This window comes from Melanostigma gelatinosum (assembly GCF_949748355.1).
Source record: "Melanostigma gelatinosum genome assembly, chromosome: 6".
Classification (NCBI taxonomy): domain Eukaryota; kingdom Metazoa; phylum Chordata; class Actinopteri; order Perciformes; family Zoarcidae; genus Melanostigma; species Melanostigma gelatinosum.
The window spans coordinates 18,649,340-18,673,418 of record NC_136639.1 but is presented as its reverse complement, the minus strand read 5'-3'; the positions used below and the strand labels follow the sequence as shown (position 1 = coordinate 18,673,418).

The window sequence follows — 24,079 nt, the reverse complement described above, 5'->3', positions numbered from 1 at the left end:
TTCTCATGTCCTGCAGATCATCAATCATTTCTCAATCCCATTCAAAGTTTTGGAAGGATCAACATGTCTGGGTACAGCTCTCCCTACTGAAGAGTTCTGTGTGCCTCTGGACTCGTATAGGTGAAGGAAAACACAGGAACAATCCTGCACAGATTCATACAGTCTCTTTTTTTTTTGTGTCTCATTTTCTCTCTGCACAAGACAACAAAGGGAGAGCATGACTAAGAGAGGCACATAGTACACACTCCTTCACACACACATGTGGTCTCTGCTGCCCCCCTCAGGTCTGAACTGAGCCTCCAGCCGGTAACAGAGGAGGGTGCTGACGATCAGGGTGAGCAGTTTAAGTGCTCGGAGGGTTTCAGCTATGAAGAATTCCGCAACGCGCAGCCTGAGACACACCTCCAGCAGACATGCCGTCGACATGGAGATCAGGGTGGTGTTCTGATGGTCAACATGGTGCCATTAAGAGATGATGTGACATTCAAACACACCGGAGGTGTTGGGGAGAACTTTGATGTTCCGTTTGTGCTTCACCTGTGGCCTTCCATCCTGCTACGCAACCTGCTGCCTTACCCCATCTCTTACCAACTGAAGGTACGATGTATCTGGTTGTCACCACTGAAAAGGACCAAACCTGGACATTTCCCCACCTGTACAGTCAATTTTTTGTTTTTATTTTTTTAACATAATTGTATCAGATTTAATGCTTTGCTTTATTGGCCAATTATCTTGCTAAAATCTGATACTCCAGATTCCCTTTTGAACTCGATGTCCCTCTCTGCCTGCTGCTCAACAGGACAGCGGAGTCTCTGCCCCTGAGGCCACTTTGGATGCAGGACACTCAGCCCAGCTTCACACTGCAGTCATCGACCAATCCAGACTCGATCTCTGCCTACTGAACTACTTGGCTCAGGACTGGTCTGCTGAGTACAGGTTTGACTTCCGTTTGATTCATTGTGTTGATGTTTTGCTTTCCCGTTGTCATTGTGTTCTTGATGTCGACACTTTGTGAGTATATTTGTCCATTGCGCCATAGGAAGAGATGTATATTAATTTAACATCTTTATAATATAAAGGGTGAATCTAAAATAACGCATCCTGCAATAACATTCTTATTGAAATAAACAAGTTATCCTGTCATACAGTTTTCACAGTGACAAGGAAGAGATCACCTTCATAGTGTTCCAGTCGCTGCGGGAGAATGACGAAGACGACGGTGAAGGGACGGAGAGCAAGAGGGCCGAGTTGGATATAGCCGTGCATGTCAAATATGACCTGGGGCAAACGGTGGTTGCCATCCACTCACCATATTGGATGGTGAACAAGACGGGCAGGTTGCTGCAGTACAAGGCTGATGATATCCACCGTAAACACGCCCTGGACTACGACATGCCTCTGCTCTTCTCCTTCAAGCCTCGTTACTTCCTGAAAAACAATAAGGTGAGAGGGTTTTCAAAGTCAATTAGAAGAAGAGAGTTGATTTGATGTTTTATCTGGATTTTTTTTATTTAGATAATTAATAATTATGCAACATTATGGTGAGAAACGATATCGCCATATCTCCGACATTACAATAACATTCACAAATATACTTTTGTCTTAACATAAGGGTGAAAGAAATTCCTCTGCATTTAAAGTGTGACTGGAGAGGAACATCAAAGGGAAACTGGAGACTTTTTTTGTTTTTTTTTCAATTAAAGCATTTAATGAATTAGCCAAATAAATGCTATCACTATCATTAAACGAGGAAACTACCGCAAGTAGGTTAGCCATGGACAACCTTTCGTTCTAAGGAATATTGAGACGAGCCATATCCATAACCTCTGGCTGTCATTTCTTCGTATATATGAGTTTGATGCCTTTCTTTTCATCCCTCAGGTCCGTCTTATGATCTCAGAAAGTGAACTCTCTGATGATTTCTCCCTGGATACAGTTGGTAGCAACGGAGATGTCAAATGCAAAGGCCGATTCAGAGATTACTTGGTGAGATTTTGCTTCTTTGGCTGATATTCACACATGCATGTGTGTGATTTTTAGATGACTTTTGTATGTAAAGTAGGCAGGTTTGGTTATTGAAAATAATCGTCACGTTTGTATGTGTGCAACATCTGTCTGATATCAGGTCGGTGTGAAGATTGACGCGAGCAGTTTCAGTCTGACCCGCATCGTGACCTTCGTGCCGTTTTACATGCTGGTCAACAGAACCAAGCACAGCGTCTTCATATGTGAAGTGGGGAAGGACAACTGGACAGAGGCTCAGCCAGGACAGGTCAAAGCCCAACCCGGTGTTTGCATCTGTGTTTCCCTGCACATGTGGTTCACTTTAGGATTCTGCTGAAATTCACAATGTCTGGATTAGGAAAATACGTTACTATTAAAGATGTACTTGTTGGGATTTTCAAATACTGGAGGACTTATTTTGTAACATTTTCGGATGAAGCTCATACTGTACAGTGTTATTGAATGTTTTGTTTTATTTTTTATATTTAGTCAGCCATTCCCTTCTGGCCTGGGAATGACACCAAGCAGCTGAAGATCAAAGTAGAAGGCTGTTTGTTGCCTCCTCGGACTATTGACTTCACACGACCAGAGAACTGCTTATTGCTGCATCTGGACAATTCTGTAAGTGCAAACAAAGTTACGTGTAGTCGCTTCATGTTAAATGATTAATTCCGAGATGCACTATAGTAAGAGATGTTCGATTATGTCTAGTGCTGATCAAATGTACTCACATTGGCCTCCAGGTCATTTAGTAAACCCTTGTACTATATCCCAGCATGTAGACCGTTATTTGTTTTTCTTCTGCAGGTGGGTGGGATCGCTGTAGATGTGAACTTGTCAGAGCACTCGGCCACAATCCGATTCTCTGAGTACCACGACGGTGCCGCCCCTTTCCTCATTATCAACCACACAAATGACCAGACTCTGCACTTCCATCAGAGGTGAGCGATCAGGAGGAGCACCGTTACAAGGACGGATGTTGTGTTGAAACTCAATACTTACTGGGTAGGATGTATTTGTGAATCGGCTCAGACTGGGGAGGAAAAAGGATAGAAGTTAGATATTAAACGTGATAAATTAAGCATGTCATCAAACATGTGACACGGCGGGTCTTAATCAAACACGGCTCAATAAAGAAGTGATTGAGACGCAGGAGAGAGGAAGGAGAAGAGTATGTGCTGAAGATGGACTGGCACTGAATACTTCATGTTGGTGAAGATAAATTCAAGACTTAAACAAACCTTTGTTAGAAAATCTATTTGCTTGGTGTACTTGTTATTTACAGTGACGGGTGCATTACATCTCCCACTGCTTTATTTCATAATATGTCAGTGCTTCTATGTTGTAAGTGTTGTCTGTAAATGTGCTTTCATAGTGCTCCAAGTTTCCTTCCAGTTAAGTTGCGGATGTGGCGCTCTCGCCTTAAGATGAGACGATGAGAGAAAATCTCTCAAAGATCATAGTAGGATGTTGTGCCATGCCTATTCATTCAGCCTCTGTGTTTTTCATATTACTACCTTTGTGAACATCAGGTTTAAATTTCACCCCCAAAGGAACATTTCTTCATGCACAATATTTACATTTGCTGTTCATTGATTTGTTTTTTTGCATGTTTCTGAATGACGATACTCTTTCCTCTTGTTGCAGCAGCCTTAAACAGTTAAGTTATTAAAAACTAACAGTGTTTGTTTTTTGCTGATAGCAATTTATGTTTTTGTGTTGTGGGTCATGCAGCGCCCGGACAGAATCCTCGTGGGTGGCTGACGAGCTACTCGACCTCTCCTTCTCACTGGAGGAGGACAGGTAGAACAATATGAAAAGGGAAACTCTTCTGACACACTCTGAGCTCGGATACAGAACGGCCTTAGCTAGCTAGTTTAACGGATAGCTAAAGCCAAATGTGGGAGGGAGAAGAGGAAGAATTAAGTATGGCATGAAAACACGTCCAAAAATCAAGAACGGTGCAAATACCTCTTCAACAATTTTCGGGGGCAGGCAAGAGGGCACAAAACACACAAATACTGCAGTATGTAAATCTGAATTGGTGTAACATTATTCACTTCCCTGTGACATCACACTTAAGTGCAGAGTGCGGTCAGATCAAGAGTGCAGGTAAAGATTAGTGGAAGAAAATGGATTCAGGTTTGTCTGTGTAATCTGCTCCTCACCAATGAGAAATAATTACTCTATCGGACTTTTCGAATATTATATCATACGACGTTATTGTGCTGGCAATATACTTAAGACATGTTCATGATCTGCTGGGATTTTACACTGACTAAGGACCATTGGTTCAGTAGAAGGAGCAGGTTAGACATCTAAACCCATTTACACATGTATTACTATGTTCCTTTGCTCTCCTATCAAGTGCTAAATCATCTTTACTTGCTGCTGACTGGATGGGATTCTGCCAGTGGAATCACACCTCCTGCTTCTTCCAGTAGTTCTGTTGCTTGACTAGTATTCTCTGATTCTCCATCTGCAGATTTATGGCTTATTTAATTTTCTTATGTCTGCTTTGTCTCGTCCGAATCGAGCTCTGTATCGGAGTGAACATGCATATTTAAACCTTCTCTCTCCAGTGGCCGTCGTTCTGTCCTCTTCTTGTCGGTTGGTGGGAATAGTTTGTGTATTCTGTCGAACAGGTACTTTGGATTGTATGGTTGTCGTGGCGGTATATATTCTTGGTTGCTGGGCTCTGTTATATTGTCTTCTGTTTTACTGCTGCGTTGTCTTGCATTATTTGCTTTCTGTCATCTCAAAACAGTGGAATATTGTTTCTTGACTATTTCTTTTAGCAGTGATGAGGAATGTTACTGATATATACTGTGTGTGTGTGTGTGTGTGTGCAGCTCTCAGAAGAAGGAGGCGGAGCAGGAGCAGCTGGAGGCTGGGAAAGCTGTGCACTACACCTGGACTGAACCCACCGGGTCCCGAGAGCTTTGCTGGAAGTGTGGTAGTTACAGTGGGAAGCTGAAGACTGAGGAGGTACTGTGCTGTGCCTGAGACACAATCCTTTTTGTGGTTGAGGAATATTACAATAGTTGTACAGTATGTTGGTTTACTCACAGACACCTCAGAATTGGTCTAGTTCATCCATGTTTCTGCTTCTTTTCGGGCCAAATAATGATCTTTTGCATGTAATAATATTAAACGTAAGCACAGTTTAACCGTCGTCGTGTTTTCGATGTGAAGACAATTGTTAGAGGAGACATTATGATGTTTGTTGAAACGGTATGCGTGTTTGTCTCTATCTTCAGGACCTGCGTGAGGACATGAACAGTGAGGGAAAACTGTTTGTCATCTCCTTTTATGAAGGTAAAGCACGAGGAGCTTGACTAACAATACCCAGACTACTTAAATGCATTCTGTAGGTTTGCTTTACACAGTCTTGTTTTCACTTCAAACGATCCTCGCAATATCCTGTTTGTTGTCGGTGCATGTTGCCATGTACACGTTGGCTAGAACTGTCAAAATATACAAAACAAATAGACATTGAGGTGACACATTGATCACAGGATTCAGGTCTAAGCTCTTGTTTTTTCTTGATGAATTAAATAATGGGTCACGTAACTTCAACCAGCTTTAGGAATATGCTTACTATGACTCTGCTTCTTTCTTTTTTTTTGTCCATCTAAAGGGCTCCAGCGCATCGTGCTGTTCACCGAGGAGCGACGTATCTACAAGATGCTCTGTGAGAGCGAGAAGGCGCAGCTGGCCGAACAGGAAATCACCCTCTCACTACAGCACATGGGTGTGTCTCTGGTCAACAACAGCAGCAGCCAGGAGGTCTCTTTTATTGGGATCACAAGGTAGCCGACCAGCAACATACACGTGTGTACACATACACACACGTGTAATAAAAAGCAGAAAACATGGCCAGGTTCATGTTATATGACCATGGCTCACTGCCGGTTTAATACATCAAAATGTGTATGTGTAACTTGAAGACGCACTTATATGAGAAGAGGGTGCTGTGTTAAATGGTTCTTCTTGTAGAATAACACAGTAGCAACCGAGCCTTTTACCTATAAATCGTGTTATCTGAATACTGCAGTAAGATGCATAAGTATTCGCATGATGCCAGGCCACTCCTGTTGAATCCTGCTGTTAAATACCAGGCAGTGATTTGACAATCCCTTGTCTCTCCTTTCTTGTCACAGCTCTGATGTGGTGTGGGAATTAAAGCCAAAGAAGAAGAGTCGGTGGAATACTCTGAGCGCTAAAGAAGCTGAGATGCTGGAGAGAAGCTTCAAAGCGTACACTGAATCTGGACCCGTAGACCACGCCATCGTCGACCTGGACAACAGCTTCCAGGTTTGAGACTAGATACTGTATATTCTGATATGAACTGGGAAGAAGCGTTTGATCAAATTTGAAAAATGAAACACGAAATCATTAGTTACAGATCTATTAATTAAATTGTGTGGTGTTTGTAATTGTCCTCCAGGTGTCCTTTACTCCCAATGGCATGGACATGAGGATGCTGCAGCCGTGTGATGCTCCTCTCAGGAGGCACTTCCTGCCCGGGGTGAAGGTGGAGTACAGCGTATCGCCACGACAGAGTGCCTACCGTATCCAAATCCACCGCGTTCAGGTGAAAGGAAGTCAAATATACACAAATTCCTCAAAGATCCAGTATATCCATGTCTGTGTTGCAGTATTAAAAGTCACGCAATTGCCTTCCTCGGCATTTGTCCATCAATGTCCTTAGTTCACTTTCTTCTGTTTACTAGCTTTAGGTATACATGCTTTCTATCTACAGATCCAGAATCAGCTGCCGGGAGCCATCTTCCCCTATGTGTTTTACCCTGTAAAACTGCCAAAATCTATCACCATGGATGCAGGTCTGTTAATCCACTCTGTGTGTCATGTTTAAGTCAACATTATTTTCGGTTTATATGCTGCGTTTCATTCTGGAATACGATTTTTTTTTTTTCTTGTTCCTACAGAACCCAAACCTCTAACTGACATCAGCATCGTCACCAGAACAGCAGGACACTCGGACATCTCTCGCATCAAGTAACTGTTTTATCTTTGATTCTCCTCTCGCTTTACTGTCACTTCCTCCAGTGCCCCACCACTGTTTTTGTTAGTTGTAATGCGCTGTACTGTATTTGTGCTCTGTTGTCCATCTGGTAATTGATTGTAATATATACTTTGTTTCTGATATAATCCCTGCAATCATATTGCCCTGAAAACCATTTTATGTATCCACATTCCTGTATATGTTCAACAGTACTCTGAGTTTTCCTGCAAAGTGGTCACGGGAGTGTCTGTCTTCCTCAGGTACTTTAAGGTGTTGATTCAAGAGATGGACCTGAAGCTCGATCTGGGCTTCCTGTACGCCATCCTGGAGCTGTTCACACCTGAGAATGCCAGGATCATGAGCTCAGAACAGGAGGTCAGTGACTCACGTATCCAAACACGGTTACTGTCACATACCCTGTGATTTGTTCAGAATCTGTGGTACTTAATATAATCTTGATCGACTTGAGGAGTCGTCCATTCTGACTTTTGTGCTTCTGTGGCTGTTTCTTCAGGTGGAACTGTTTGAGAAGGACATAGAGTCCATAAAGACAGAACTAAACCATGCCTCTGCTGCCGACACCTCTCCTATCAGCCTCTATGAGTACTTCCACATTTCCCCCATCAAGGTTCGTACACTACAGTGTGTATTTAGGTAATGCTGTATCAATGAAATGATGAACAAATACTAAGCATCACATTTCTCAATTATGTCCAACATCTCTGCAACAACAACACAAGTGCTGAAAATCAACGTGTTTTAGTGTTGAAAAGGAAAAAAACGTGAATAAAACAGCATCAGAATCTAGACGCAGCTGCAAAGCACATTTCTGTTGTGAGTTTTAACACCAGAAACAGCCACGCTCAGTCATGTGTCTTTATGTTGCAGCTTCATCTGAGTTTCTCTCTGAGCACGGGAGGAGACGACGGCCTGAAGGAGAAGCGAGATAAAGAACTCATTCCCGTCCAGTCCCTCAACCTGCTGCTGAAGAGCATCGGCGCCACGCTCACTGATGTGCAGGATGTTGTCTTTAAGTACGAACGCATGCGGACGGCCCAGATAGACGACGCATAAATCACACGCGCAGTAGCATTCGTTTCTTTTTGGGTGAATCCCTGCTGCCTGACCGATCCTGTCCTTGGTTTCAGGCTGGCCTACTTCGAGTTGACCTTCCAGTTTTGTACCACCCAGCAGCTCCAATGGGAGGTCATCAGGCATTATTCCAAGCAGGTAACGTGCACAATGACAACACCACGGTTACTCAGAGACTGCGGAGTATTGTTCATGTGTAATTCATATTTACTTTTATTTCAGGCCATCAAACAGATGTATGTGCTGGTGCTGGGCCTGGATGTGCTTGGAAATCCGTTTGGACTGATTAGAGGACTGTCGGAGGGAGTGGAAGCGTTCTTCTATGAGCCGTATCAGGTAGGAATGTAATACAAGTACTGATGAGTGCTAACATCATGTATCAATGTTGTGGCATTAAAAAACAACAACATTGCGCTCATTATTTAGGGTGAACATTTACATCATACTTTAACTTGAGTATGAATTTATTGTAGGGCTCCAGAGATTGTGAACAGCTGTTAGGTTGACGTGTGCCTGCCTAAAGCCCCAAACAGTACAGGCAGTACAGAGTGTCTTTATGTCTTCTTCCTGTTGAACTGCTATCTGTGGGGTCCCAGGGAGCCATCCAGGGGCCCGAGGAGTTCGTTGAAGGAATGGCTCTCGGGGTGAAGGCTCTGGTGGGAGGAGCTGTCGGTAAGTACAGGGCTTAAAATACTATCTTTTAAAAAAGATGTCTGATCCCATTAGGAGAAACATGACTAATATCTCTGTGGCATACAAATACATTAACACGTTATTGCTCCTTTAACGATAAATGCCATATTCACAACATTGTTGTTCCAGCAAACATAAGGTCTGAATCTCATACAACTAGATCTACATTCAAAAGTAAACTGAACACTTTTCTGATGATTAGTTATTGTGTGTGTCTGCAGGATGTCTTTTTGGAGGGTGGCTGGTGTTTCAGTGTTTGTTCTTTTCTTTTTGTGGTTTATTTAATAAGCACATCCAGTTTTCTTGTAATGAAATGCGCCACACAAATTTAAATTGCCTTTTGCCCGCCGTGTGGACAGAAGATGAAGCGGCAGACAAGAGCACGGGTTTCTCTCACCAAAGACTTTTAAGAAGTAAAAGCAGATATTAAAGAATGAAGTAACTTCACAGTCTCATGTGTGCCATCCAGGGGGTATAGCAGGTGCCGCCTCTAGGATCACAGGAGCCATGGCGAAGGGTGTTGCTGCCATAACGATGGACGAGGAATACCAGCAGAAGAGACGAGAGACGATGAACAAGCAACCCGCCAGCCTGAGAGAGGGGCTGACCAGGGGCGGAAAGGGATTAGTGTCTGTACGTACTCAAACCTGAGAGCAGAAAATACAACAATAATAATAATAAATCAATTTTCTATAGCGCTTTTCAAGATACCCAAAGATGCTTATATATACCTTTTGACACGTTTTTAAGTGCATGAATTGAAAGTAATTACCTTTCTGTTTCAATCGTCATTCAATCATTTAATAGATTAACCAGAAATAATAATAATGTAGCTTTGCCACTGGCCTGAAAGAGGGTCTGCCAACAGGAAGGCTGCCATAATCAATGAATGAATTGCTGCTACTTGTTAATATTGTTGCATTCTCTTTTCAGGGTTTTGTCAGTGGGATCACAGGGCTTGTTACCAAACCTATTAAAGGTATGCTGATTTGGACCCTCCTACAGATTTACGTGATAACGTTTGGCACATGCTGATATGAAACATGAAAGGCTGAAATAGTGGCATAAAGTCGAAATATTGGTACTATGTAACTGCATTCTGTCACGTTTGTGGAACAGCGTACCAGCTCTGTTTTTTATCGGTTTTCACAAATGTGATGATGCGCCGTTGTTGTTTTTTTTTGCAGGAGCCCAGAAGGAGGGTGCAGCAGGCTTTTTTAAAGGTATTGGGAAAGGTCTGGTTGGCGCAGTAGCCAGACCTACAGGAGGCATTATTGACATGGCCAGCAGTACTTTCCAAGGGATCAAGAGGTTTGTGCCACACATGTGTTTACAGCACCAGTGTCTACTTGTGTTACAGCAAACAATTAATGTGGATCTGTGGTGGAATCACAGGGGTGTTAAACACCAAAAGTATTTAAACTTGCACGGTGTAAGTAAGAAGTAGAGTAGCACAGTGGTTGTTATTAGAGCTGGTCTTTAGGTCTGTGTACTCGTATACTTGTGGATGTTTGAGTGCCTCAGCCGTACTGTGTGTTTTGTCTGTTGTGTGTGTGTTCATAAGAAAGGCTGTCTCTCAAAATACATTTGCGTGTCTTGTCTCGTTTTCAGGGCAGCGGAGACTTCACAAGACGTCGCCTCTCTGCGTCCTCCTCGCTTCATCCACGAAGATGGTGTCATACGACCATATAAGGAGAGGGAGGGCCTCGGAAGTCAGATGCTCCAGGTAGGACAAAAAAAGTCACTACATTATCGACTCCACAGTCAGAGCTGGGCAAATAACAGCCGGTTAATCCTCTGCTGTATTTAACAGAGATGAAGAAAACTGAAAGTAACATACGCTTTAAAACAATATCGTTTATGCACTCTAAATGATTTGCCCAGTTTTGCTTTATTCTAACTATCTTTAAACTTTTTTTATCCATTCAATACAGGCCTTACCTGTTAACAGATCCTCAGAGAGCTCAATTCTTACTGATTAATTCACCTCCGTGGCTGTAGGAACATAAAATAACACATTTGCATCAACACATTTCAGAGTTTCAGAACCCCTTTAGTTCCAAAGAAAACATGAGACGAGTGTTTAAGTTCTGTTTCGTTTGTTGGTCTTCCTTTTGCTGACATAGCAGTTATTCTGGATGGAGTGGGTGGAAGTTTCTGATCGCGAGTGTCAGGTCAGCGCTACACTGTTTGGTTCATAGTGAAGATTTACAGATAGGTGACAAATTAAAGTGTCTCATCAAGGTGCCGGGCCACAGCGAGCCTCCAGCACAGCTTTGATGCTCCTATTGTAAAGAGTCTAGAAATGTCTGGATTCTACCGGAGTGTTGTTCCCTCATCTGGTGCTTTGAGCACGGCCGTGCAGAGCGCTGTCCAACAAAAACATCGGTTTGGTCGAGAGCTGGTGACTGCGAAGACTACAGCACGTGATTCACGTCATTTTCATGCTCGTCAAACCATTCTGTAGCCCATTTCATTTCATTTCGTTTCATTTAGGTTTCCCCTTTAATTTGTCACCCATCTGAATCACCAGCCTCAGACTCGGGCTAAGTTTGTGTGTGTCGATGTGTTCGTGATAGAGTAGTCTCCTAATTAGGAACCAATCACACACGCAAACTACGAAACACGAGATGTCACATTTCATGCTTGTGTTTTATATTTATGTTCGTTAAATAGGCTTCAAATAGGTTGTGAGTTAATTGAATGGTGGTTTGGACCCGTCTTTATTCGACGATGTGACGGTAGCTGTCTGGGTAGAAACGTGGTCTCTCTGCTCTGACCCTGACTCTTCTCTCTTGTCGTGTCCACAGAGGAGGTTGGCCTTCGGTGAATGGCAAAGAACTCACTCAGAGGATGAGGGTGATGAGGAGAACTAGCTGAAGTGTAGCGTCAGTGCTTTGTCTTTAGTCTGTGCCAGAGTTGTAGTTCACGTGTGAAAGATTTAAACAAACCGAAGAGTCATTTAAGTGTTTCTATGTATTTCATATTGTTTAGTCGCTTGTTGACTTGATGTGTCTTTGTATTTTAATATCTAACTCCATCACTTTTATTTCATCTTTTTCTCACAAGCCACAAAGGAAACATTTGGTCTTGATTTTTTAGACATTCATTCATTCACTGTCAGAGAAAACTCATAATCATAGAGATTTGTCCACTTTCTTTATTTCTTAATCCGTGTTTTATCATACTGTCCTTCACTGCCCTCTTCTCAATAAAGTGTTCACACTTTAAACTCCTGCCTGCCATTATCTTTGTCTTTCTTTCATCCCATCATCCCATTTTCACTCTTTGTCCAGACGGCCATTGTAGCCGATACATATTTACAGTGTGCAGTTTTTGTGTATATAAATTGTCATGGAACATATACATCTTGGTATCCTGCTAGTTGCTTTTTTTAATTATTATTATTCTTGCTGTTTGTTTAAATATTCTCTCACTTTCTTCAGAAAATTGAGAATGGACGTTTTGCCAAGTACAGGTACTTCGCTCATGCCAAGGTCAATGAGTCCGACTTCCTCATGATCACCAAGAGGTGAGTGTGGTTAACATCCGATTCGGCTACTTTCTCCTTTTGTGTGCGAGCGTTGCGTTTGGTTTTCCTACCGTGTTCTCAAACACTCATGAACGTGTGAAATCGGTAAATCCTCATTATTGTGTGCTTTTACTCAGGAGTCTTCAAAGGACATGTTTGTCGCTTTGCCTCACCTTCTTGATGTGGTTTCTTTTCCAGAGGAATATTTTTCGTGACCAAAGGCACATTTGACCAGCTGACCTGTGAATGGCAGTATCTGTTTGAAGAGTTCACCAAGGATCCAATGATTGTAGAGGGCCGGCGACTTCGCATCGAGGCCAAGGTACAGTGGCAAACTCTCACAACTGAAGTTTACTTTGTCCCCTCAGGAGACTTGTTGATCAACAGATCTACAGGTTTAAACAATAATTTAGCAGATTGTTGCACTAAACACGTTACGTTGTGTTCTGCAGGAGAGAGTGAAGTCTGTCTTCCATGCCAAGGAGTTTGGGAAGATCATAAACTTCAAAAATGCTGAGTTAGCCAAGGTGAGTGGACCATTTGGACTATGCTGCAAAAAGATGCTCCTATTTTATTTATTCTATATATAGATTCATTTTTATTGTTCATTTGTTTAAGAAATGCTTGATTGTCTCTTTATATTCAAACGAGCCCACTTGTTGTCGTGGAACTTGTTTCCTTGTGTCATCAGTTGAAATACGAGTCACAGAAATGAGTTCTAACTTTGGTTCCTATTTGTTTTCAGTGGGTTCTTGCCAGATTGGACGATGCAAGAGACAGTTTACCCAAATACTGAGTCATCAAGAAGAGGGAGAAATGATCATAATTTAACAAAATAAAACGCACACAAAGTCTCTGTGTGTGTGTGTGTGTGTCAGTGCCTTTGTTCTTTACTGCATGCCACTTTGGTTAACCTCCACGTGTGAGTCGTGGTAAACGATGCTGTATGGTGACTGTTGGTGTGTGTCTGGGATGAAAGACTGTGTGTGTGTGTGTGTGTGTGTGTGTGTGTGTGCGCGCGCGCTTACGGAAGTGCTAGAAATGGACGGCTGCCTTCCATTCATTTACCACAGAAGCTCAGAATACACTGAACCAAACATCGCCTCACTGCCTTCCCTCTGATTGCACTCATCTTTTCACACACAGTTGATTTCTGATGATCTCTTTTATGAAACCATAACACAACCTTTAGTTTGCCAGACTTACACATTAAGTCACTCATTTTGATTATTGAACATATTTCAAGTTGTGTTTTGCTGTAGAAGCTTGAATAACAGTGAGGCCAAAATCACCCGTTGTTGTCGCACATTTAATGTTCACTGTTTCGTTTTTTTACTGGATTATATAAAAGGGAAACGAATTAAATTGTTTTGATAGGACTCTTTAAAATGTGCTGTTTTCAAACCTGTTTCCTTTTGCTCTCACGTAATCTCTATTTCTCCTCTTGTTGAATACATTTCTGTTAGATAAAGACTGTTCAGTATGTGATTTAGAGCCGCATGCTATTTTTATACCGTACTATCGAGCTCCATATTGATCTAACGAAGTATATCTGTATATAACCATCTAACACAATAGTCTGTATTACGGCGTTACAGATTGTCATTTTGTGATTTTTAGGTTTTTATACTACACTTATGCAGTGCCAACTCTGTTGATGACTTATGCAGAGAAAAGTATATTTCAAACAAATGAATGCAAATTATTAACAGCTGCTGTTTACGCTGATGTGTATTTTTTGTTTTGGTTGCATAGCAGTTTTAATAAGACTTAATATTTATGTTGCCAGTAATGTTTGTCATTTATGAGCAGAGTGTTCACTGCAGTGGCTTCATTTGTTCCCCCCCACTGTTTGAAAAAAAAAATAAATAATAAAATGTGTTTCAAGTGTATCTCTTGTACCCAGAAAATCTCAAGCACACAAAATGCACTCTTAATTAAGTAACTATAATTCTTTATTGAAAATAACCATAAATATAACTTCCATTTCAGAGAATACACGGTTGAGAAGAGTTTTCGAAAGCACAACTTGGATTATTTACATCTAACGGACCCGAGTAAATAAGGCACTTGCAGGCAAAAGCAGACACGATGTGAGGAAAAAACCATCGAGACAATATTAAAACACCAAACTCACGACGAAAGGGATTCTTGCAGCTATTGCATGAGCAGAAATTGTATACTTGGATCCTATTTCTGATAACTGTATTTTTTTAAAGTAATAAAATAAGTAGCCCACACAATAGGTCAACGACATTCTTACGGCACATTTCTAAAAGGCTGGAATATACAAAACACACAAAATCTGCATTTCAGACACTATAACTAAGAAAAGCGGTCTGTTACATGTTAGTATTCCCTTCAGCTGGATTTTTACAGGCACAAAAGATGAAAAATATTTAAATCTTTGTACTAAAGAAACTATAAATATTTTCAGTGGATCTAATTGTTCTCTGTTTAGCCAGCCAAGAAACAAGCCCTGTAATGTTGTGTGTTAAGTAATTCTCCTATCTTGGCTCTCATGTCTGTCCTCCCTTTCACACCAGATTGAACTCCTTCAGGTTGTGTCTGAGGATGGTGTCTCTGACGGCCACGAAGACGAAGCGGATGTTTTCTGTGTCCGTGGCGCAGGTAAAGTGAGGGTACAGCTGCTTGTCCTTGTCCGGGTTTTGTTCTTGGTACATTTTCAGGATGAATTCTTGAGCAGATGTCGTGTCCTGCTGAGGTCCTGCAATTCAGGTTTGATATTATTTCAATACGTTTTCAGTAAATAAAAAAATAAAATAGTCGAGCTTCTCTAAACATTTACAAAGTGATGAGAGACCAAATGTGACAAAAATAAAAGGCATGCTGGTCCAGAGAACGTTTCTCAGTGCACAAGGATGTAGTTGAACTTTACTGAATTATAAAGAGTGGCTCGTTTAGCCTGTCCTCATTGATGATAACTGGACAAAACAGAAATGCCTCTCAGTATGCAGCTCTGTTGTATTAGACTGCATTAGTTTTAGCTGTTCCTAATAAACTGGCGAATGAGTTGTAGTTCGCAAGCACTAATGAACTAACTAACTAACCTGTGAATTCAGGGAAGTAGGTGGCTACGTGAGAGTGCATGATCTTCTCCTTGAGGATGTCGGTCTTGTTGAGGAACAGTATGACGGAGGAGCGCTGGAACCAGGGATAGGTGATGATGGTTTTGAACAGAGCCTTGCTCTCCTCCATACGGTTCTGAAATGAAAATTGCAGCATGTAAAGCGGCAACAAATGACAAAGGGTCAACGTCTGGAACAGGATCTGCTGTTGAACTCTCACCTCGTTGTCGCACTCGGCCAGCACCTGGTCGTACTCGCTGAGCGCCACCAGGAAGATGATGGAGGTGACGTTCTCAAAGCAGTGGATCCATTTCCTCCTCTCGGACCTCTGGCCCCCCACGTCCACCATCCTGCAGCAGCAACAACACAAAAAGGCGTGCAACATCCCCTGTGATGCCTCCTGGTCCAAATGCGACAGACGTAAGACATTTCCTGTTCCACTGGTATGTTATATCTCACCTGAAGATGACGTTCTCCATGTCGAAGGGGTATTCGATGATTCCCGTGGTCGGCACTCGGACTCTCAGGATGTCCTGCAGGTCGGGTATGTAAGAGGGTTGAGAAATGCGATCCAGGTCGGTGAGATAGCTGGAAAAAAAGAGTAAAATGAGAGGAAATCTAGAGGAGAATGGAGTGGGGGAATTTCGTAGCTATTGAAACAGGTAGGAAGCGACATAACGGGAGAAACCTGATTCAGCTTCCCATAAAATAAAGTGATGTGATCATATGTATATTAGAATGAATGCACATACATGTGGATTGCATGCAGTTATCTGTACATCCTCACCTTAGTAAGTATTGACTGTGTGAGTGTGGGTTTGTGAGACATTGAGGGAAAGTTGAAACTATTGGAAAAGTTTTGCTTCAGTAGAGAAGTACAAATACAGTGTATTTTAGTACACGCTGCATTTGCAGAGCTTAAAATAGCAACCACGGGCTAAAAACGGTTCCCTTTCTTGTTCTTTCCTTTTATCTGGATCGACGGTAGCGTCGCAAAAAAAACAGGATCTTTAATTATGCTAATTTGTGTTTCTCTCCGAGCAGGTACTCGTCTGTGTGGTCAGAAGGGACGCCTTCTGTGCTCATTAATGTTTCTTTTTGTAATAACGGAACACGGCAGCCAGATTGACACAGCAAGATAAAGAGGGTGGGTTTTTTATGCATTTTATCTGCCAACATTTAACAACTAAATGCTCAAAGCCTTCTCCCCAAAACATCTGGTGGAGAAATACAGAGTCCCATATTCCTTTACTTATTTATCTGGTGCTACGAGTAGTTTGATTTAAATATTCTAGAAATCAGCGTAGTAAAAAAACAAATAAATAAATAAATTTCCTGCAGGTTGTTAAGCATAATAAATTCATGGAGTGTGTGTGTGTGTGTGTGTGTGTGTGTGTGTGTGTGTGGGTCAAACTGACCAGTTTATTATTTCTAGACCTTACTCTGTGGAGTTGAGGCTTTACCTTGTTGTTTTGTAACATCTGTGGGAACTACTTGGCAGAGCCGTAGAGAGTAGAATCTCAACAAGTTACAATCTGTACCGCGTGTCCAATGCTCACTATTTGGTGGAGTCGGACAGCTGGTACTCTCTGCGTCTGTCGTAGCACTCCTGTGTCCCTGCATCGTCCCACAGACTCCTGATGGCCACCGCCAGGCTTTGATCGAACTCCTCCACCTTATCCACTTCCACCTCCAGAACTGAGTTTGCATGGCTCTGTATGGACACGCAGACGATCAGAGAATGGGTCGTGCCACATGTCCCACTTTAAAGGGACTCCATGCATGCGGCGTGACAGACAAAGACAAACATTTGCCAAAATGAACTCCAAACATAAGAGCTCACTGGTAGAAAAAGGAGCGGGACCCAGTTCGACAGTGTCTGTACGGTACCTGGTTCTGGGGATCAGCGAAAGAGATGCTCAGCGCCTCCATGGCTCGGATCATGGCCTGCATGGAGGTGAAGATGTTCTGGAAGACCAGTTTGGCGTAGCTCTTCTTGTCCTCATCTGTGTAGCCTCCTCCGTGGATAATCCTCATTTGTTTGATGAAGGTACTCTTTCCACTCTCTCCGGTACCTGTTGAATACAGCCGGGTCATGTCTTTTCACACTCATCTCTGTCTGTGCAACTTGATACGAGGAGTCCAGTTGGAGTTCGATACTATAGTGTTGTCTCCTTTGTATTTAAATATGCCGCAGTGAAATAGAGTGGCGTGGGTTTGGACACAAACCGGCTTTCCTCTGACAGTCAAACAAACAGAGACAGGACGGCCCTCTCCATTTAATGACAAGAAATTATAAATGCACTCCCTCACATGTTCACTGTCTATGTTGAACACGCGCACACACACACACTCTGGCACACACAGATTCTCTGTCTGTCACGTTCCTCCTCAGTTCTGACAGCTAAAGCGCCTAATTTTCTCCTTCAGGCCACATGATGCTGAATGTATTTGTTTAACAAATGTGTTTGTTGCCAGACCTGAATATTGAAAGTTGACGTGCGTGTGTGTCTGTGTGTGCGTGAAACTATACACCTGCTGCATCTGTACAATACAAATTTCCCCCTGGGGATAAATAAAGTACATATCTATCTGTCATCTGTATCCCTGCCTGTCAGCGAAGTGTGTGGAGGCTCTGTGAGGACTCTGAGTGGCACCAGCAGTCTTGTGGTTTCGTGGCTGTTTTGCATGGCTTCATGAATACTTGAGAGTCTTTACATCTTTGTAAACAAGGCTTAGACAAATTGTCTGCATTTGAATGCACCTTGTTTACAAGTCAAGTTTCTTGGAGATGACAGGGGGGGGGGGGGGCAAGACAGGTAAATACTGAGACTGAGGCAAATCGTGCTCCTGCAGGTCTGCTGTGCTGCTGAACAGAGAGAGAGTGAGTCCGCTCACTCAAAGGGTCGAGTAGGATTCATGTAAGCTCATGAAGTTCATCATTTTTGTTACATGTCCGTCTTTAATGTTGCATTTGGCGGCGTTATTTCAGTGGCGCTAACATCCGACTTTTCTTTTTGGAGCTGATGTTCCATTGTTGAATCATCAATCATTATATTCAAACACCTGATTCATCACTAATGTATGCTGTAAAAGGCCATACAGACACAGACATACAACAAGCACTCAGTGCTGCTGTGTACACATTTCTAAGCTCTTTGCATCTGTTGGCCTGCCACTCCGTTTTACCTGATCAGTGAATGTTGACCATCACGTATGGCTTTTTTCTCTTAATCTTCTCTCTCTAAAATGTATAAAAACACGTACAAATTGAGTCCTGAATCACTTACAGATGAAGTACTGTTTAAATGGCTCCACTGATTTCCCTCATGAAGACCATTTGATTTGTCGTTGGGGGAACATGTGTGTGTCTGTACATGAATACCTGCTCATTTGCTTCGATGTGTGTCTTTGTGCACATCTGTGTGTAGATGTGTGTGCATGTCAGTGTGGTGATTGACAGTTTACCTGTGGGTGATGATGCTGACCACAGATGTCTCCACGCACACACACACACACACGTATGTACTGTACGTGCAGAATTTACCACAAACACAATGTCACACCTACACACACTTCCTTGTGACGCCGGCTCTGTGAATGATTGTTGAAATAAGAACTCCTCTCTCCTGTCACACTCTCGTAGTTTTCTCTTCTTTTCTTTTTGCAACCGAAACTGACATTTGAATTAAGTTATAATTAGAATTATATGAAGTTGAAGGTTGGACAATTATTTATAATAATCTGCAATCAAATTATATTTGAAAGTTTAATTTTAATTGAATTCCACGATGTGAGTGTAACGGTATATACCTTTATAATGCATATGTATCTAGTAATAACTATGTAACTAATAACTAGATGTGTTGAGCAATGGCAACACAATATGTTTAGTTACTTGTTTTTCACATGTGATGTGTCCTCCGTAATGACTGCAAAAAGGAAAACCAATAGAAATTTGGTCAACAATAAAATGAAACAAACATACTAAGTGAGGTTTTGGAGGAAAATGTGGGGCACAAAAGAAGAAGTCACTCCAAAAAGTTGTAGTTTGTTTGAACCGTGTGGCAGCCATCACACAAAAACAACCTCTGATTTGATGCCGCTTATAAACATGCATTTTGTCAGTGTACTCGTTCGACATGGTCTATATTTAAAAGTATGTCACACATTTACGGCCCATTTGACTGTTTCTCAGATATTCCACTCGGCTATATTCCTTCTCAGGCACAAGAGCTGTATAATAGTCACGCTAAACTAAAGAGGTTGCAAAGAATCCATGCAAAAGCAGCCTTTCCTCTCAATCCACTGAACCAAGTGACCAATAGCTACTCATGTATTGGACTGTGGAGCGGTGTTGACATGTGCTCATCGGCCTACAGATTTCCATGTCCGGCTGCTGAATGGACAGAAGAGGCACTTTTGTCATCTAATTGCTATATTATATATCGCAAAGATCTACAGGGTAAGATCCAAAGAGACACGATGCATATTGTGTTTCATATAGTGTGTTTTCAATGTCGAAAGGTTTCAATAGTTCCACTGAATCCTGAGCTTTGATCACTAAAGTCGTCTTTTTTCTGGTGACGTGACATACTAATTCCTGCTAAACGGACAGTTAATAATAATAATGATATTAATAACAATAACTTTATGTATATAGCACTCTTTTAAAGTCTTTGACAATGATTCGTGGGTCCATCTACCGTTCGAGTGAGCCGAGAAAATCATTTTCAAACAAATGAAATGTTGGATTCTAATAGATCGTGTGAAGCCCTTTTTCTCAGAGAGCAGTGGAGGCAGACCCACTGCTCGTGTCCTGCTCAGCGCTGGATTTGCATGACTTTTGCATGAGGCGCGCCCGCAGCAGCTAGTTATGGCTTTCTGTCACACCACTGACACCTTGACAGTGGCCCCGGTCCCCTGAGGGGCTCCCGCACTGCTGCAGTAGAACGGGTTGTGTCCAGAGCGCTGACGGTCATGGATGCTCTTTGAGATGCCATGTGGCTGTTCTCTGATCTGCCGCGTGCTGCCAACGCTTCAACACGTGAACATAGGACACGGTATCACAGCACTGAAAGGGTCAAGCCTCAAGCTCTTTCTCAACCGGCCAGCTGAAAGTGTCCATGAGCAAGTCTGTGAACTCTGACCAGGAAGTGAGCTGTGTACCTGAAGTAAAGGAAAGACGCTCCACACTAACATCTCTATGAAAGACCCCACAGTGTTTAAAAAGTCCCCCTGAAACTCACACTGTCTCTCTGCTGGACTGATAAATGACTCCTGGGCGTCACATTCATATTTTCCCCTCACTATTATATTATTTACTCCCTTTTGTCTGCTAATGCTCAGATGAGGCTGGAGTTTATTCCAACAGAGGATGAGAAAACCCACGTGACTGCAGTCCATGATGGAGCAAACACAGGAATCCTCCACCGCGCAGCTCTCTGAGGGAGCTTATCTGGAAATGAGTGCGCTTGTTTTAGTTTCTGTAGACATTCCTGGAAACTCGCACACTTTAAAACTCCTCTTAAACTGTCTAAACTCTCTGCCTGTGACTGTTTTCAACATGTCCGTGGCAGCTGAGAACTGAACGAGTCCAGTAGACTAAATGACTTAAGGTTGGAAATTCTCCACGGTACTGAATATTAACGGTATATATAGCTACGACTATGGCGGCCGAGCCTGAACGCTCGGGGACAGCCAGCGCGCGCTGCACCACATCCGGAGACCAGAATGAGGAGATAGGAAATGTACATCAATTCAACCCATCAAACATCTTAAAAGACAGAGAAGGGACGCCCCTTGTAAAGTGCCTACTTATTCCTAAATCATAACATCTTATTATAATTCAAATAGAGTTCAGTCGACGGGCTGCTGAGTGCTGTCCCACCTGCCGTGACACCTGCACGTCCAGGTGTGGCCAGGAAGCAGCGAGGTTTTCACTCAAAGGAACATTTTAAAGAGCTTTGCAAAAGTATTTCATGGCATTTGGGCAGAACAGATAAGAATGTAGGTACGCGCTAAGAGTGTCATGCCCTTAAAGAGCATATGTTCAGGCTATAGGCCTACTTTACTCCTCTAAACCCTAAATCACCCTCCGGGTTTGAACCCCCGGTCCCCGCCAGTGATGCTCACCTAACAGCAGCAGCTTCAGCTCCCTGCGAGAGTCCTTCTTGTCTCTCCGCAGCTGCTTCTCGATCTCCTCGTTGATCCTCTGGTTCTCTTTGTCCTCCCCCGACACGCAACACCCGGCCATCGTTCAGACTGACCGATGAGCCCTTTTTTTCTTTTTTACTGTCACCGTTAAAAATGCTTCAAAGGCCCGCAAAGGTGTGCGCGCGCGCCGTCTTCTCCACTCACTCGCTTCACAAAGTCAGTGGGAACAGACGCGGAGCATCTTTAAAACGTGGCGCCTTCTTCTTCTTTGTCTTAAGTGACAAAAGTAGAATATGGAGGAAGAAAAATGTTGAATATCCCGCGGTTCAAACGGAGAATCCTTCAAATAAATGGAAAGTCCAGAGTTTATTTCAATGTTTTTTTCGGAATAAAAGGCGTTGACCCGCTTTGATAAGGTGCTGCGGTTGATCTGAAGCAGGAGGACACTTGTTGAACTTTATCTCGGGAGGGCGTGGCACTGGCTGCAAATAGAAAGGGATACATGGGAAGTTAACATCCGCAGCGGGCCGGCGGTGTTGACTTGACTGACATGATGAATAATGAGAACTAAGAATGGTGGAGAAGGGGCCCTCACTCATGCTTCAGTCGAAGAATGCAGCAAAAGCCAAGAAAAGTAGGAGCAGTGGGCCTGGCTTGGATAAACTGGCCCTGATGACATGACTGACATCTGCAAATAGCTTTGTTGGTAAATGTTACACATCAGACGTAACACGATGAGTTCAGTGCGGGCAGCTTCCTCCATAGTTTCGAAGCTGCTTTCGGTGCATCCTCGGACACTGTCATGTTTCCTAACGACCACTAGGGGTCAGGAAGGCCAACTGTGAGTGAATGCATGTGTGCCTGAGTTGTATTCTGGCTTTATGAGAAAAGCTAGTGTTGTCAACACTTTTAATCTTGTTCGAGAAAGGAGGGGAATGGCATTCACAGTTTTAGTTCACAGCATGAGCAGTAGTGTTAGAGTCAATGAGGTGAGTGCCACAGATCAGTGCTCAGTATCATCATTTAAAAATGCAAAAGAGGGGCAACAAAACAAACTATCAAACTATGTATGAATACATTCATGCTAATATCAAATGAAAGAGCATAAAGATAGAAAGAAGATATATGGTCATAGTTAATACAAATAAATACAATGTAGGCCTATGACTAGGAATAATATGGTGATTTTCTTTTCTCATTTTTCTAGAGGGGTACACAATAATGATATAATAATAAAATAAATCAAATAGTGGTTGTGGTACAGTCTCGTTTTTAAATCCACAAATACACTGAGGAGTTATTCCAATGTGAAATGGTTCTTTTAAGAGAATGATTACAGCAAAGTTTGCCTCACACCGTCTTTTTAAAATACTGTAAGTTTTTCACAAAACTAAGACCAAAAAACATCTCATTCTCTCAGTGTCTCATTTTTATCTTTTAAATATCTGTGTGTGCGTGCAGTCCTTGATTATATTAGTATCAGTAACAAACATGAATCATAATTCACTAAGAATGTGAGAATGACGAACAGTAAATGTGTAACCAGTGCTTGTCATCCACACATTAAAATATATAAATGAATTACAATTGTAGAGCTAACCTTGACAAAATAACCACAAGCAGTCTTCAGGTTTTTTTTGTTTGCAATTTACTCTCCGCTTCTCCACACTTGTGTCCTTTTTTTTGAACAACGTTCTCAATGCGTACAGAAGCCCAGTCTACTTTGAATCATCACGATCGCTTTGCAACAAGAACATTCACCACAACAGAAAGACCGAACATGTTCTCATCAGCGGGAACAGGTTGGAGGGTCTGTTGGCTAAACCAGGAGGTAAACAAAGTTGGCTCCCTGCCAGCTATGTTTTCCTATTTTTCTCAAAGTATTCTGTTGTCTCTGTTCTCTTTTTGAGAACAGAGAAAACACTTAAAACACTCATGATAACAGAGAGAAAAAGGAGAAAATGAACCTCTAAGTTGGTCGATATGATTCAACTTTGCAAGAATCAAATATGTGTTCACTTTAATTACATTTGCAGTGCTTGACAGAGCTTTGTAATAATAGGTCAAATACAACTTGACTTAGGAATCTGGCCGGTAGTACGGTGGGGAGGAATGATATTGATTTTGAGGCATTAACTTGCCCACGTTGTAGAAATATCTGAATATCTGAAATTATATATGTATTAGGGGTGTAACGGTTCACAAAATCCACGGTTGGGTTCGGTACGATACAGTGGCGCCACGGTTCGGTACGTTTCGGTTCAGTAGAAAACTATGAATGCCAGAGAAATGTACTTGATTTTAAAATATATTTCTTCATTACAACTAACATCATAAAGTTATTCTTTGGTGGTTGATGGAGTGCCAGTTTATGGAACAAGAAACATTTTACACTATAATAATTGGAGATCAGCACTGTGTCATAAATGAGTCACTAAACGTCATATCTTCAGAATGAAAGCAATCAGATGAAGCGTCTGAGAG

The 24,079-nt window shown here is 42.3% G+C and overlaps 2 protein-coding genes across 2 annotated transcripts in view; one reads left to right on the top strand and one right to left on the bottom strand.

The window, feature by feature from the left end:
- vps13a (vacuolar protein sorting 13 homolog A) overlaps positions 1-14,231 on the top strand; it is a 34,723-nt gene extending 20,492 nt beyond the window's left edge. The window contains exons 47-76 of the mRNA XM_079270875.1: positions 17-120; positions 285-597; positions 800-936; positions 1,149-1,443; positions 1,882-1,986; positions 2,126-2,272; positions 2,494-2,625; positions 2,812-2,945; positions 3,739-3,807; positions 4,857-4,992; positions 5,265-5,322; positions 5,645-5,816; positions 6,168-6,321; positions 6,455-6,601; positions 6,770-6,851; positions 6,957-7,026; positions 7,294-7,408; positions 7,548-7,661; positions 7,922-8,067; positions 8,182-8,263; positions 8,348-8,461; positions 8,722-8,797; positions 9,288-9,451; positions 9,752-9,797; positions 10,006-10,129; positions 10,430-10,544; positions 12,265-12,350; positions 12,549-12,672; positions 12,803-12,877; positions 13,096-14,231. Coding sequence (XP_079127001.1) covers positions 17-120; positions 285-597; positions 800-936; positions 1,149-1,443; positions 1,882-1,986; positions 2,126-2,272; positions 2,494-2,625; positions 2,812-2,945; positions 3,739-3,807; positions 4,857-4,992; positions 5,265-5,322; positions 5,645-5,816; positions 6,168-6,321; positions 6,455-6,601; positions 6,770-6,851; positions 6,957-7,026; positions 7,294-7,408; positions 7,548-7,661; positions 7,922-8,067; positions 8,182-8,263; positions 8,348-8,461; positions 8,722-8,797; positions 9,288-9,451; positions 9,752-9,797; positions 10,006-10,129; positions 10,430-10,544; positions 12,265-12,350; positions 12,549-12,672; positions 12,803-12,877; positions 13,096-13,146 — 3,687 coding nt within the window. The 3' untranslated portion in view covers positions 13,147-14,231. The remainder of the gene's footprint in view (positions 1-16; positions 121-284; positions 598-799; positions 937-1,148; positions 1,444-1,881; positions 1,987-2,125; positions 2,273-2,493; positions 2,626-2,811; positions 2,946-3,738; positions 3,808-4,856; positions 4,993-5,264; positions 5,323-5,644; positions 5,817-6,167; positions 6,322-6,454; positions 6,602-6,769; positions 6,852-6,956; positions 7,027-7,293; positions 7,409-7,547; positions 7,662-7,921; positions 8,068-8,181; positions 8,264-8,347; positions 8,462-8,721; positions 8,798-9,287; positions 9,452-9,751; positions 9,798-10,005; positions 10,130-10,429; positions 10,545-12,264; positions 12,351-12,548; positions 12,673-12,802; positions 12,878-13,095) is intronic.
- A 560-nt stretch (positions 14,232-14,791) lies between these two features.
- LOC306778591 (guanine nucleotide-binding protein subunit alpha-14-like) lies at positions 14,792-21,695 on the bottom strand (the record flags this gene model as incomplete). Its single annotated transcript, XM_079270169.1, has 7 exons — positions 14,792-15,078; positions 15,422-15,575; positions 15,660-15,789; positions 15,899-16,027; positions 16,999-17,153; positions 17,330-17,514; positions 21,575-21,695. The coding sequence occupies 7 exons, from the start codon at positions 21,693-21,695 to the stop codon at positions 14,888-14,890; spliced, it is 1,065 nt and encodes a 354-aa protein (XP_079126295.1). The 3' UTR covers positions 14,792-14,887.
- Positions 21,696-24,079: the final 2,384 nt, after the last annotated feature.